This window comes from Budorcas taxicolor, chromosome 8 (assembly GCF_023091745.1).
Source record: "Budorcas taxicolor isolate Tak-1 chromosome 8, Takin1.1, whole genome shotgun sequence".
NCBI lineage: Eukaryota > Metazoa > Chordata > Mammalia > Artiodactyla > Bovidae > Budorcas > Budorcas taxicolor.
The window spans coordinates 79,160,047-79,175,413 of NC_068917.1; the positions used below are offsets into that span (position 1 = coordinate 79,160,047).

A 15,367-nucleotide genomic window follows, 5' to 3' on the forward strand; every position below is an offset into this window, starting at 1 on the left:
AATGCCAAAAAGATGCTTAAAACAGTATTTTGTGTGAGTTCTAATTCAGGATGTTAACCCATTTGTCCACGTTTGAATTAAGTATGCTCCCAATTCATTGTTTGACCTATAGTTCACTTTATGATACATTTTCATGCACTTATGCTTTCAACATTAAGCAAACAAAGCAGGAATTTTAAAAACTGCACACACAGGATGACTGAAATGGCATTAAAATGGATACGGAAGAAAACTGTTAACACATTGATTGCCTCTAGGAGGTGGGACAATCTGGGAGGTAATTTTTTTCTGCTTATTTATGCCTTTTTGTACTGTCCAGATTTTCTAGAAGATGATGAATTAGTTTTATAGTAAGAAAATACAAACAAACAGTAAACCCCAAATGCAATGGCAGGGACAAGAGCCTGTGCTGACTCATCTGCTATCACCAGGTAGCACCACCTGTAAGGGGAAAGGTGAGCCCATTGGATTTATAAACAGTTCCTGGTGTTCGATGAAACGTAAAAAAATATTTCTGATAGACAGTTGCATCACTCACAGTGTACATCCTGATATATACCCTAAGCCAAAAGGAAGAAATTACTTAGGACACGGTGGGAAATGGCACGGAGGAGAGACACTAATTCACTGAGGAAATCTGTTTCAGCCCTGGCCAGGGAACTCTATAAAGGAACAAAAGAGGGAGAGGAAGTTTCATATCAGATAAGCAGGGAGGAGACCAGACTCAGTAAAGGCAGTGTAAGCATGGCAGCCTTGGGTTGTTAGACATTCCAGCAGTGATGGGATGGGAATAACTGTGTAGGGTATGTGAGGCTCTGCCTGGTATGGTACAGAAAGACCTGCACATAGAGAACAGAGTTGGCCCCGTGGGTCACCTTTTAAGTGTTAGGGTGGAGTGGGGTGGTCACGAGTATGGCATGCTTGATGGCTGAGAACTGTACTTTTTTATATGCTCAAAATGCCTTCACAGGTTCACATATAGATTTTTTAGAATTTCAACGGTGCCAACTTAAATCACTTAGGGTTAGGGCTAAACACTGTAAATAACGCTTAAAACACCCCATTTCCCCCTCTGCCCACACACAGTCACATCCATGACATTTATGTGCATTTATACACACAAACACACACAGAAACAGAGCTAAGGGGTGGCTTGGGAGAAAAAGTTTTACCATCTACTTAATTCCCATCTATTCTGTGATATAGATACTTTTCTCAATCATATGCAAATGCAGGTTTAAGCCACCATCAAACCAACCACATTGCTACTTGCAAGGCACTCCTTTATGGAAACTTTGGTGTCTCCACTGTGCTTCTGTTTTGCCAGCAAGAGGGTGTCAAACATTTTCTATTCTTATTAGTTGTATCTATCAAGAAGATGAAAGCATGGTTTCCTGCCTGTTGAACTATGCCAACTTGTACCATTGCTCTGGTGGACAGCAATGCATTCCCCTTCTCTACCGTAATCTTTTTTCCTTAATGAAAAATACACTCTACTAATAAAACATGTGAGCATTTTGCTCCCTGCACTGTGGGGACCTTATTCATGTGAAAATGTTATTTTCACCTAGAAAAATTCCCATTCTGAAATTTTTCTTCTTTGGAAATTTTCATAAACTCTGAGGGGCACTTTTCAAATGCTTTGCTCTATTCATCTCAAGCTTTTCACAGCACTAATCTACCGGGATCCTGTAACTAAGCAACTTTGGGGTGACACTGAAAACGTTTCTGTTGCTTAGTGATGCCTAGGAACTGATTTTGTTTTTTCTCTACTCAGACACAGCCAGCCTCACAGCTGACCCTCCAGCTGTCGTTTGAGTGGCTTGGGGTAACATGTTCTCACCCAGAACACCTCTGAGCTCATCTGGGCAACAGTGTTCTCCCCAGCTATCTTTGGGAATCTTCAAGTTCCAGGAAAAACAGAGACTGTCAGGACTTCCCTGGTGGTCCAGTGGTTAAGAATCCGCCTTGCAAAGCAGGGGACACCAATTTGATCCCTGGTCCAGGAAAATCTCACATGCCACAGAGCAACTAAGCCTGTGGGCCACGATTACTGAATACCTGTGCTCCTCAGCATGCCTTTGCTGCTTGGTTTGGCTCTTGCTGAGACATAAAAAGTGCTAAAGTATCACAATACAAGGATAAAACTAAATTCATCACACTGCATCTGCCCAGAAAGAGAGCCCATCCACAAAGGTGGAGACACCTTTGTTGAAAGCTGTATTCTCTGCCTCTCTTCTCTTTATATATCAGAGATACTTGAATCTATTTAATTATGTACTTATCCCTATGGAATATCTAAATTCCACTATCTGATACTCAAAGACAAGACATAGGAAGCAGGATATGACTCAAACACAGTAACTAAAATATAAAGGTATCAAGAACACAGCTATGTTCCCTGTGGGAATTATAACTTTGAATTTCACGGTTCCATCACTTCCTGGGAAATAGATGGGGAAACAGTGGAAACAGTGTCAGATTTTATTTTTGGGGGCTCCAAAATCACTGCAGATGGTGACTGCAGCCATGAAATTAAAAGATGCTTACTCCTTGGAAGAAAAGTTATGACCAACCTAGATAGCATCTAGGTCCGTCTAGTCAAGGCTATGGTTTTTCCTGTGGTCATGTATGGATGTGAGAGTTGGACTGTGAAGAAGGCTGAGTGCCGAAGAATTGATGCTTTTGAACTGTGGTGTTGGAGAAGACTTTTGAGAGTCCCTTGGACTGCAAGGAGATCTAACCAGTCCATTCTGAAGGAGATTAGCCCTGGGATTTCTTTGGAAGGAATGATGCTAAAGCTGAAACTCCAGTACTTTGGCCACCTCATGCGAAGAGTTGACTCATTGGAAAAGACTCTGATGCTGGGAGGGATTGGGGGCAGGAGGAGAAGGGGATGACAGAGGATGAGATGGCTGGATGGCATCACTGACTCGATAGACGTGAGTCTGAGTGAACTCTGGGAGTTGGTGACGGACAGGGAGGCCTGGCATGCTGCAATTCATGGGGTCGCACAGAGTCGGACATGACTGAGTGACTGAACTGAACTGAAGACAATTTTTCTCTCTTCTCTAGATTGGGGAGTTCTTTCCATCTGCTGGACATTGAACAATACTGTTGTTTCTACTTCTTTCCCTTTTGAGTTGATTCTATATCTTGGAAGTTACTATGATTTGCTTGATTTCAAAACCCACAAAGATACTCCATAAGGCAAAATTTCTTCTAGAAAAGAGAATTTTATTAGATATTTACAGAGCTATTTTGGACTTTTCATGAGAGATACCTATCAGTGTGACTTTACAGCTGGTGAAAGAATTTCTGTAAAGTCACACTGATAGGTCTCTCTCATGAGAAGTCCAAAATAGCTCTATAAGTATCTAATAAATGAAAACCCACTCCAGTACCCTTGCCTGGAAAATCCCATGGACAGAAGAGCCAAGTAGGCTACAGTGCATGCGATGGCAAAGAGTCGGACATGACTCACTTTCACTTTTCATAATGCATATGTCTCTTGTCCACACAGTTGTATTGTTAATGACAAGGTTAGTATTTAGCAATGGAACTTCACTATAGCAAATGAAGCAAAATGCGAGTTTCTAATTAAATGTAATTAAGGGTCCAGGGGAAAGCTTACCCAAGCTCCCCCCACCCCCCCACCCTTACATCTGGGGCATTCTGATGGCATCAATAGTCTGGTTTCAATAATCTCCATGGTAACTGCTCTTCCAACCTTTATTCCCATCTAGACTTCCATGTCTACAGATGATGCAAAATCACAATCCCAAGCTTGGATTATCTTTTCTCCCCTCCTCTTCTCCCTTAGCCACATCCTCCTTCATTCAATCTTAAGCTAATCCTGATGTCCAGAAAAAAGATTTCCACTCCAAACAATCTTCCAGGCATATAGGAGGAAGCCCTGAAAAATCACTGGTGATCAGAAACAAAAGCTGCTTTTATTGCACTTTTGGAAACATACAAAGACAGAGAAGGCACAGAAAAATGTAGACCAGCAACATGGATCCAGGGACCCTTGGGCTAAGAACATTAATTTAGCACAGAGCTTACCGAGTGAATTGTTGAGACAGAGCATAAAGGCCATTATAACAAATCAGTTCAGTTCAGTTCAGTCGCTCAGTCGTGTCTGACTCTTTGCAGCCCCATGAATTGCAGCATGCCAGGCCTTCCTGTCCATCACCAACTCCTGGAGTTCACTCAAACACATGTCCATTGAGTCGGTGATGCCATCCAGCCATCTCATCCTCTGTCGTCCCCTTCTTCTCCTGCCCCCAATCCCTCCCAGCATCAGAGTCTTTTCCAGTGGGTCACCTCTTCGCATGAGGTGGCCAAAGTATTGGAGTTTCAGCTTTAGCATCATTCCTTCCAAAGAGAGGAGCTACCCTACGTCCGAAGTCAGGGGTGGTGGCCAAGAGGAGCTACCCCACGTCCGAGGTCAGGGGCAGCAGCCAGGAGGAGCTACCCCATGTCCAAGGAGTGGTGGCTGTGCGGGTGCAGGAGGGCCGAGAGGAGCCACTCCACGTTCAAGGTCAGGAAGGGCAGCAGTGAGGAGATACCCCTCATCCAAGGTAAGGAGCAGCAGCTGCGCTTTGCTGGAGCAGCCGTGAAGAGATACCCCACGTCCAAGGTAAGAGAAACCCAAGTAAGACGGTAAGTGTTATGAGAGGGCATCAGAGGGCAGACACACTGAAACCATAATCACAGAAAACTAGTCAGTCTAATCATATGGACCACAGCCTGGTCTAACTCAGTGAAACTAAGCCACACCCTGTGGGGCCACCCAAGATGGGCGGGTCATGGTGGAGAGGTCTGACAGAATGTGGTCCAATGGAGAAGGGAATGGCAAACCACTTCAGTATTCTTGCCTTGAGAACCCCATGAACAGTATGAAAAGGCAAAATGATAGGATACTGAAAGAGGAACTCCCCAGGTCAGTAGGTACCCAATATGCTACTGGAGATCAGTGGAGAAATAACTCCAGAAAGAATGAGGGGATGGAGCCAAAGCAAAAACAATACCCAGTTGTGGATGAGACTGGTGATAGAAGCAAGGTCTGATGCTGTAAAGAGCAATATTGCATAGGAACCTGGAATGTTAGGTCCATGAATCAGGGAAAATTGGAAGTGGTCAAACAAGAGATGGCAAGAGTGAACATCAACATTCTAGGAATCAGCGAACTAAAACGGACTGGAATGAGTGAATTTAACTCAGATGACCATTATATCTACTACTGCGGGCAGGAAGCCCTCAGAAGAAATGGAGTAGCTATCATGGTCACCAAAAGAGTCCAAAATGCAGTACTTGGATGCAATCTCAAAAACGACAGAATGATCTCTGTTCATTTCCAAGGCAAACCATTCAATATCACGGTAATCCAAGTCTATGCCCCAACCAGTAACGCTGAAGAAACTGAAGTTGAACGGTTCTATGAAGACCAGAAGACCTTTTAGAACTAACACCGAAAAAAGCTGTCCTTTTCATTATAGGGGACTGGAATGCAAAAGTAGGAACTCAAGAAACACCTGGAGTAACAGGCAAATTTGGTGTTGGAATACGGAATGAAGCAGGGCAAAGGCTAATAGAGTTTTGCCAAGAGAATGCACTGGTCATAGCAAACACCCTCTTCCAACAACACAAGGAAAGCCTCTACACATGGACATCACCAGATGGTCAACACCAAAATCAGATTGTATTCTTTGCAGCCAAAGATGAAGAAGCTCTATACAGCCAGCAAAAACAAGACCAGGAGCTGACTGTGGCTCAGATCATGAACTCCTTATTGCCAAATTATAACAAATGGTTCTTGTTATTATCATGCTATGTCCAAGAGGGGGATAGAGATGTCTCCAGAGGCCACCATTCTTTGTATTTTGTGCATTTTCCTTCTACTCATGGAATTTGTGGCATCCAGGTGCCCAGTCCTGATTCCAACCCTGAAAATTCCTTTCGGGGAAAGAGTTACTAAAATCCCTTACACTTCAGTATGAATCAGTTGCTATGACCTCCCCCATGGATATTTGCATGCCCAGTTCGTTCAGTTCAGTCGCTTAGTCATGCCCAACTGTTTGTGACCCCATGAGCCACAGCACGCCAGGCCTCCCTGTCCATCACCAACTCCTAGAGTTGACTCAAACCCATGTCCATCAAGTCGGTGATGCCATCCAACCATCTCATCCTCTGTCATCCCCTTCTCCTCCTGCCCTCAATCTTTCCCAGCATCAGGGTCTTTTCAAATGAGTCAGCTCTTCGCATCAGGTGGCCAAAGTATTGGAGGTTCAGCTTCAACATCAGTCCTTCCAATGAACACCCAGGACTGATCTCCTTTAGTATGGACTGGTTGTATCTCCTTGTAGTCCAAGGGACTCTCAAGAGTCTTCTCCAACACCACAGTTCAAAAGCATCAATTCTTCAGCACTCAGCTTTCTTTATAATCCAACTCTCACATCCATACATGACCACAGGAAAAACCATAGCCTTGACTAGATGGACCTTTGTTGGCAAAGTAATGTCTCTGCTTTTTAATACGCTGTCTAGGTTGGTCATATGCCAAGTCATGTTCTTATTATGGGCTGAAGAATTTCCCCCTAAGGAAGGGATTCTTGAATTAAAACTGCAGGTGAAGTTCATCTCTTGGGGACAGAATGACCCACCCTCTTGAAACTGCCCAGTATCCAGATTTTAAATGTCATCATAAAGTTAAGGAAAAGCCTGTTATGCTTGGGTTCATGGTTCTAATAATGTTATCTTATATGAATTTTTAAAAATTTACTTTGAAATTAACGAGAGTGAAATTTGCCTCATCAGGTGTGTGCAGCAAGCAGTGGGGTAAGATTCTTCCCTGAAGTAAGTAAAGCCCTTACAAATAAAAAAAGAAACCTAGAAGCACATATATTATATCATTTACAAATATAACAACTTTGGGGCTGAAATGGACCCTTTATATTTTAGCTTGTATTAAAACTGTCAGACAAGGCCCAGTGGAAAAGGGAATAAGGGCATGTAAAAGCACTGAGGCAGAAAGGGGATGAAGAATTTTTTATAACCACTAATATAATTGTGATTACAGCCAAGAACATGCCAGTAGAACTTTCTGGAAGGATGGAGATGGTAGCCATTAGCCATTTGTGGCTACTGAGGGCTGGAAATCTAGCTAATATGGCTGAGGAGCTGAATTTTTTATTTTAAGTAATGATGTTAGTTTTAAATAGCTACACATGGGTACCTGTTCATGTGCTCAGTCACATCTGACTTTGTGGTCCCATGGACTGTAACTCGCCAGGCTCCTCTGTCCATGGAACTTTCCAGGCAAGAATACTGGAGTGAGTTGACATTTCCCTACTCCAGAGGATCTTCCTGACCCAGGGATCGAACCTGTGTATCTTGCATCTCCTGCATTGGCAGGCGGATTCTTTGCCACTAGCACCACCTGGGAAGCCCACACGTGGGTAATGGCTACCATACTGGATACAGGTCTAACACCATTACTTCTTTAACATGTAATTTTAGGAATGCTTTGTACCAGTGAACTCTCTCTGGGAGAAACTGATAGAACTCTCAGGATAACACAGCCTTCCAGATGTGAACAGTTTACTTACTAAAAACACAGTTTATGACTCACTTTGACCTCTGCCCCAACACATTACCCAAGGTGCCCAGGATTGATGCCTCCCTCATTCCTCCAGGGTAAGCCTGCAATTGCCGGCCTTTGGAAAGAAGCGTACTTACCCTCACCTGGTGGAAGTTCTTCTTCCTGCTCGCTGGGGGAAGGCAGCAGGGGTTGCAGGGGCTCCATGTTAATGATGAGCTGCTTGTTCAAGGAGTGGGAGCTGCGGCTCTGAGAAATATTTGTTCTGAAAACAGATACAAGCCAGAGGGATCTGGTTTCCATCAGGAACACTGGCCCCTCCGTCTCAGTTGACTACCCAAGCTGGCCCCTGTCTGTAGACTCACACAGTGCATTAGGCCAGTGTTAAAGATGACACACAGCCCTTTTTATCCTTAAGGTCCTGACATGTCTTCTAATGTCCATGTGTGCTAATGCAACACAGTGAAAGAAAATATCTTTCCCCATATGTCCTCAGACTTGGACATGCTGTGCGACAAGACAAGGCATTGAAAAAAGACATGGGAAGCAGAAATACACAAGAGAAGGTATCACCGAACTAGATATGCAGAAAAGTGAATGGAGGGTATGGCTCAAAGTAATTTAACAACCACCAAAACCCACAGAAACAAAAACTCTGCCCAGAAGATGGCACAGGCCATCTACAGCTGAGAGTTATTTTGGTGTTGCTGGATGTCCAACATCTACTACTGATATTTAATATTCCCACTCAAATTCACACCCTACTCACCAAGCAGCCACAGAATGCAGCTCCACTTTCTCCTTTTGAAAGGAGAACATGTGTGTTGGTAGCTGCAACAGGGAGCAGATGGCAAAGAAACTGTGCAGGTTGTCTCATCAAAACTATTGGAGGATAGCCGGGCAGCCCATTTACACTGTCTGCCCTGACAAAGAGGTGGGTGCCTCTGGTGGGTGTTTCAGCACCCTTCCCACCTCCATATTTCCTGTCCAAACTAACACCAACCCATCCTTCAAAGATGATGTCAAATGTCTCCTTCTTGAAGCCCTCCTGGATTGCCTTCACCACTAATTCTCTCTTCCCCTTTCTTCTCACTCTAGTGTCCCTTCTTTCACAACTCAAATTTATTATATTTGTTGCCCTGTAATTACTGGTGTATTAATCAGCCCCACCTTTTCTAAGGCAGAGACTGACCTATCCATTCTCATGTGCCTTTTAGCACCTCTCTTGCCATCTTGTTATGGGGTGCTCAGTTTGAAACTGAAGCAAACTTGGTATTAAGTTGGCCTTTCAGACTGGCATGGGTGTTCTCCAGGCTAGTTGATGGGATTGCCTTAATAGCCTAGGCATTTCTGTTATGGGGCCAGACAGAGAAGAAGCTGGTAGCATCTAGAGTTAAAAGCTGCCACTGGTTGAAAAGGAAATTTATAAGGACTTGCTTAACCATGGAGTTCTTGTCTTCATTATCTCATTCTACAATCCTTTATTTTGCAGCTGATATCTATGTATCATTCTGGGGAACCATGGTCCTCATCCTAAACTACTCACTCCCCAGAACCATGATTTTCAAACTTTTTGGACCGAGACTCACATTACAGAAATACATTTGATATCATCTCTCTGCACACACACCAGGCCAGGTGGCGCTAGTGGTGAAGAACCTGCCTGCCAATGCAGAAGACATAACAGATGCAGGTTCAATCCCTGGGTTGAGATGATCCCCTGGAGACAGGCATGGCAACCCACTCCAGTATTCTTGCCTGGAGAATCCCATGGACAGAGGAGCCTGGTGGGCTACAGTCCATAGGGACGCAAAGAGTCAGACGCTACTTAGCTACTTAGCACACGTGCACACTCTACACACACATGCACACACACTTCCTGTAGGAAGACATAGCTAAAGTGTTTCTTGTAACAGCAGTAGTCTTGCTATGTGTGAGACTCTATGTTTTACTTTCCATCCTACTTCATATCGTTTAAAGCCCTGGTCTTGGGCACTGTTTTCACTCCATGACTCTGTAGTGTAGAAAAGCACACATCTCATGGGAGATGGCCAAGGGTTCAGGGGGACAGCAGAAAGGGGCACCTGACCCTGCTGTGAGTGAGGGGAGAGCCAGGAAAGACTTCCCAGGGAAGGTAATGTCTGATAAGTGCTGGCAGGTGCAGTGGTCTATAGGAAAAGGAGGGGAAGCAGGGATTCCTCACAGGGGAAGAAAGGATGGGAGGAGTAAGAGGGAGATTAAAATCACCAGGAGCGAAGGCTTCTTTTACTGTAAAGGGTTCTTTTTTTTTCTCTTCTTTTTTTGAGATTTTCATGGGATTTCTGTCAGGCCTGTGGCTTTCATGACTGCAGTCTTAGTTCTGCAAAGCACATGTTGGGTGAGAAGACTATCTGGTTTTCTGACCTCTGAAAAGCCCATTTTGTGTTCTTGCACAAACTAATTCCGGATCATCCATCTCTGAACACGCATGCCAGCTGAACTGACAAAGGTTCTCCTCCTCCAGAAATCACACTGTAGATCACAACCAGGAGGGACCTGCAGTGAGCCTTTAGGGAGGCTCTTCTTTTCCCTATCAGGTGAGTTTCTGTGCTGTGGCCCCTCACTCTCAGAGGCCACCTGCCAGCACACTCTGCCAAAGTGCCAGACCTGCTTTGCAGCCTACTCATGAGCATTCTCCATAGAACAGTTTCTGAGTGAAACTGCTGTAAGGATTCTATTGAGAAGGGAAGTTTCCTTTGGGAACTGAAAGTGTGTTCTAAGAGTGGCTTCAAAAAATGATGGCATAACATCGAGCAACAAATACAAGGTTTGTGGAGTTAAGGCCACCACTCCTTGGAACAAAAGGAAGTGCTGGCCTGTGAGCAAAAGCTCCATCTGAAGAGACTTCAATGTGAACGTGTCTGTCAGATTCTAGCATCCCATTTTTGGATGAGCAGTGATAACAAGAATATCACCACCTCATTTTTATTGCACTTCATAATTTTAATGCCCATAAGAAAACCTAGAAGTCGAGGAGGGATACATGAATCTCATTGTATAGATGAACAAACCGATGATCTGAGACACTGACTTATGCGGGACATATACCACAGCAACAAAGCCAAGATTAGACCCATTCATGACTCCTCGCTTGTTGCTCATTTCAGGAACGAGTGCTGTTTTTGGGAATCCCTTGGTGGAGGCTCTATGGCCAGGTAGTTTAAGGAGTCAAATCTGAACTCTGAGCTACAGCCCTCTACTTCACTGGGCCCTGGAATGGGCAGGTAATTCTCACCAAGTAGCCAGCTGATAGAGTTTCAGTTGAGGATTTTGTCATCAGCAAAGATCAGTGAGCTAACATGAGAGTGAGCATCTTCTCTTTTTGAAGAAAAGAAAAATCCCAAGATGGTGTTTTCAGTCTGCATCTGTTTCTCTATGTCACACACATATCAACAGAAGTGGAAGTCCAAGAACTGGCTATACTTTGAAAAGGAGAATCTCAAAGGAGAGGGAAGAAAGCTAAGTGAAGTCTTATCGTCACTGTTCTAGATGAGCAGAGCTCCTCGAGCACTGCCAGAGAAAGAGCTCACTACTATGCTCTCACTTTTGACAGCCACTGCAAAGAGGTCAAAAACAATTCGAAAATACGATAATTGTTCCAGAGAAACAACTTCCTGCCCTGCAGCCAGCTACTGGGAAGGAACAAGAAGTGGCTGCTGAAAGTGGCACACGTCACCCTGGCTCTGACCACAGTGCTGCTTCTTGGGAGGGCGAGGTCCCCAAGGCAGCACCACAGACAGATCTCAAGTCTCAGAAAATTAGAAGTGAAGCCGTCATCCCATACTCCCAGTGCATACATTCATTCAACAAATGTCTACTGACCTACTTTGACCAAGAGTTGTGTAAAGTGGTGGGTAAGATGGAGGTAACCAAGATAGGCCCAAGCCTTGTCCTCCCAGAGCATACTTTGTATCATTACCTTAAACAAGTTCTTCCTTGTGATGTCAGAGGTTTGAGAGATACTGCCAAAGAACTGAGGGCCGGAGAGGCCTCCTTTCACAAACATGTAAGAGAAAGGAGAGGAAGAGCGAGAAAGACCATGCGAATCAGGGCTGAAAGGGCCTACAGAGCCTTGGTTGCAGTAATATTCTGGGAGATTTTAGGAGATTCCAGAAAAGAAAAACTATAAATTGGATTGATGGATGTCTCATTTCTCATCTGCTCTGGTGATCAGTCCACTCCAGGAAAAGCTTTTCACTAGGATGAATCTGAGTCCTCCACCACCTCCACCACCAGTAATCCAGAGTCTGGCTATTCAAAAGTGCAAACCACGAACTAGCCACACGGCCGTCATCTGGGAGCACATTAGAAATGCCAGATTCATGAATCGGAATCTGATTTTAACAGGAACCCTAGATGATCCCCGTGCAAGGTACAGTTTAAGAAGCCTTGATCTAGGAAGGCTTGGTTCTCACAAATGATGCAAATGTAAATTTAAAAGGCAAATGTTTTAAAATATTCTTTCCTGATAATAGCAGCCCACTCCAGTGTCCTTGCCTGGAAAAATCCCATGGATGGAGGAGCCTGGTAGGCTGTGGTCCATGGGGTTGCTAAGAGTCAGACATGACTGAGCGACTTCACTTTCACTTTTCTCTTTCATCCACTGGAGAAAGAAATGGCAACCCACTCCAGTGTTCTTGCCTGGAGAATCCCAGGGACAGGGGAGCCTGGTGGGCTGCCATCTATGGGGTCGCACAGAGTCGGGCACGACTGAAGTGACTTAGGAGTTCCTGATCTCATTAACCCTCTGTAGACAGTAACTATGGGCTTTTGGAAAACCTTGCATATTTGGAATAGGTCTTTCTGAAAGTATACTGTTAAAAACATTTTCCTACTTTGTGTTTGTGCCTTCAAGGGGGTTCCCCAGAATAGAGTATTTCTTTTAAGATCAAACACTCAGCTTCTAAGCTGGAAGAATAAAACCCAAGCTGAGCCCCTGGGGTAGGTTTGCCTCCCAGCTTCTAGGAGAATGCAGAGGCTTTCTAGACAGCAGATGCTACAGAGAAAAGAGCGCAGGACTCAGGGGCACAACACTGGAGTTCTAGGCTTACTTGTGCCACCAAAATATTTATGATCTCAGACAAATCATTTAACTTCTCCAAGACTCAAGTTCCCTTGTGTGTAAAATCAAAACATTGAACCAGGTGATCCCTGAGGTCTTTCTAGACCAAAAAATCTGGAAACATTCCAATGATATGTCCTACTATTTCTTTTTTTTTTGTTTCTGCTTCACTGAGTAACCACAATTGGAGGTAGAGGAGGAGCTACAAAAAGGCTATTTTTAAAAAAATGACCATTGTCATTAACAGGTAAACTCTAAGACTTTCACAGGCATTGCTCCAAGGGGGCCCAGCCAGGGCGCCCCTGATTCCCTCGCTCTACAGTTTTCTCCTGCTTCTTAAAGCAGGAGAGACTGCTTTGCAGACTTGCATGTGACAGCTTCCCATGTGTTGTTCAGTTGCTAAGTTGTGTCTGACTCTTTGCAACCCCACGGACTGTAGCACTCCAGGCTTCCCTATCTCACAAAGCGTGGTTCCCTGCAATGGCAAACCACTTCGATAATCTTGCCTTGAGAACTCCATGAACAGTATGAAAAGCTTCCCACTGGATCACCCCAAATGAGGAACGAATTATTCTCTGTACACATCTGCACCAGATTTCATTCTGACTGCAGTTCTGTTCGCCTGTGTGGGTGCCCACACTGGCTGGCTTAGCTACACTTCTGAGAGACCGTGGCCTCCTCCTGCCTGACTGCCACAAGGACCAGTTGACAGGTACCCAGCTCACTGGATCACCCTGGAGATAGAGGACGCTGAGCAAAAAATCTGAGCATAAGGGAGAATCCAAGTTCAAAGGTGGGGAAGGAAGGACTGGTGCCCACCAGTGTGTGAAAACTTCCTAAAGAATATATCTTATGATGATCTTGCCTTCAAAATGAGGAAAATCAGGATGAGAATGTCCAGCTTTAGATATGGAGCATGCTTGAAGTTTAGGATGTACAATGATCTGTGTAAACTGTGGTGATATGAGGTCCAGCATGGTTAAGAAAATATTCATTATTCCCCAGAATTACATATATTGCCATGTTAACAGAGAAGCACACCCTTGTCCCGATAATGACTAAGTTCTTCATTCCTCTGAGTGGCTTTGGGGAGTTAAAGGTCTGATGAGCGATGGGCACCCTACCCCTTCATGTGAAATAGTCTAGGAGGAGTTGGGCCAGTGGGAACTGGCCACGAGTGATGAACAGAGGCAAGGGCAGAGAGCATTTCTAAGAGGACAGAATTAGGGACTCAGTCAGGGGACAGCCCAGCTCAGCCACGCCTCACGCACTTCCTGCTTGTTCATGTGATACTCCAGGCCAAATCAGGGCAATGACTCCCTGCAGAGCCGGTAACTCAGAATGGAGCCCGGCCAGACCTGTCTGAGTGAGACCCGGGGGATGATGGGAGTGCCTGGAACTGGGGCTGAAAACAACACAGGGCCAGGCAGCTAGTGCCCTTGCTCCCTTCATTGTTCTAGTGGATTTGGCGAAGTCTGCCTTGAAACCCTCCTGTCCACCCAGAAACCTCTCAGAGCCCTAGGGACTACCCCAACTCACCTGTGCACCTCTGGGGGTTCTCTCTGGATTTTGGAGCTGGCTTCTACCACCTCTTTGGCAACTTTACCGCTGCAAAAAAGACAGAAACACAGCGTCTGTGCACAGATGCTCAGAGTGGAAGGGGAGGGTTGTGTGCACTTTGTTTTTCTAAACTTCACAGTGGTCTGACCCAACTCTTAAGAATCCATGCCTTCTACTCCTCCATGAGGGGATATTACTACAGAGTTTGAGAGATCCTGTGGGCATAAGAGATGAGCGGAAAGGGAGCCCCCAAACTGGGATATGGCCCAAAGTGCACTGATTTACAAGTATCAATACCATATTCTAACATCAAAGGCTGTGCCGAGGCCAACCCCATCATCAAAGTGGAACCGTGGGTACCCACCTATATCGAAATCTACTTCCTTTAAAAAATATCTTGCTGCTTGAAACTGTCTTGATCTGACTGGATTTTGCATACCTGTAAGAAAAAGCAGAGCAGAGGTGGTATGCCACTGCAAAGTCCAAGCGGAACATGCTGTAATGTGTGGTAATCAGATATTTCTGACTGCCAAGAAAGAGATACGTTATACTGTTGTCTCTCTCTCTTACACACACTCATACTCTCTTTCTCACACACACACACACACACACACACACACACACACACACACACACACACCTGAAAGAAATGTTTCTTTCACCATGTATGTTGCAATCTGGTCTTTTCTGTGTGATCTCTTTTCATTATTGTATATGCTGTTGGTGACCCACACATTTGGTATCATAATCTATTACCAGGTCATGATCTGCAAAAAGGACCAGGCAATATCGATGATCAGCAGGGATTCTTTCCCAGTTTCTGCTGCAGTGACAGGAAGAGGGTGGGCTAAGGCAGAGGGCATCATTACAGTTTTTTGCTGGGCAGACTTTCTTGCCTGGAGCTATGCCAGCACTGCAGCAGAAAGCAGTTCCTTGGTGACACAGGTCATGCCCCATGTCACATAGAACTCACCTACTGTGTATTTTCTGGGAGATGGCACAGGGGCCTATGTCACCATGGAAATGATCCCTGGTTTCTGAGTATTAACACGGGTTAAGTCACCATGACCTAGTGCCCTTTAAGAGAAACCACACCAGTCGATGAC

General features: G+C 44.8%; 1 protein-coding gene across 1 annotated transcript in view; it reads right to left on the bottom strand.

The window, feature by feature from the left end:
- FRMD3 (FERM domain containing 3) overlaps nucleotides 1–15,367 on the bottom strand; it is a 345,648-nt gene that overhangs the window by 66,042 nt on the left and 264,239 nt on the right. The window contains exons 11-13 of the mRNA XM_052644654.1: nucleotides 14,626–14,700; nucleotides 14,241–14,309; nucleotides 7,741–7,865 (exon numbers count right to left, since the gene is read on the bottom strand). Coding sequence (XP_052500614.1) covers nucleotides 7,741–7,865; nucleotides 14,241–14,309; nucleotides 14,626–14,700 — 269 coding nt within the window. The remainder of the gene's footprint in view (nucleotides 1–7,740; nucleotides 7,866–14,240; nucleotides 14,310–14,625; nucleotides 14,701–15,367) is intronic.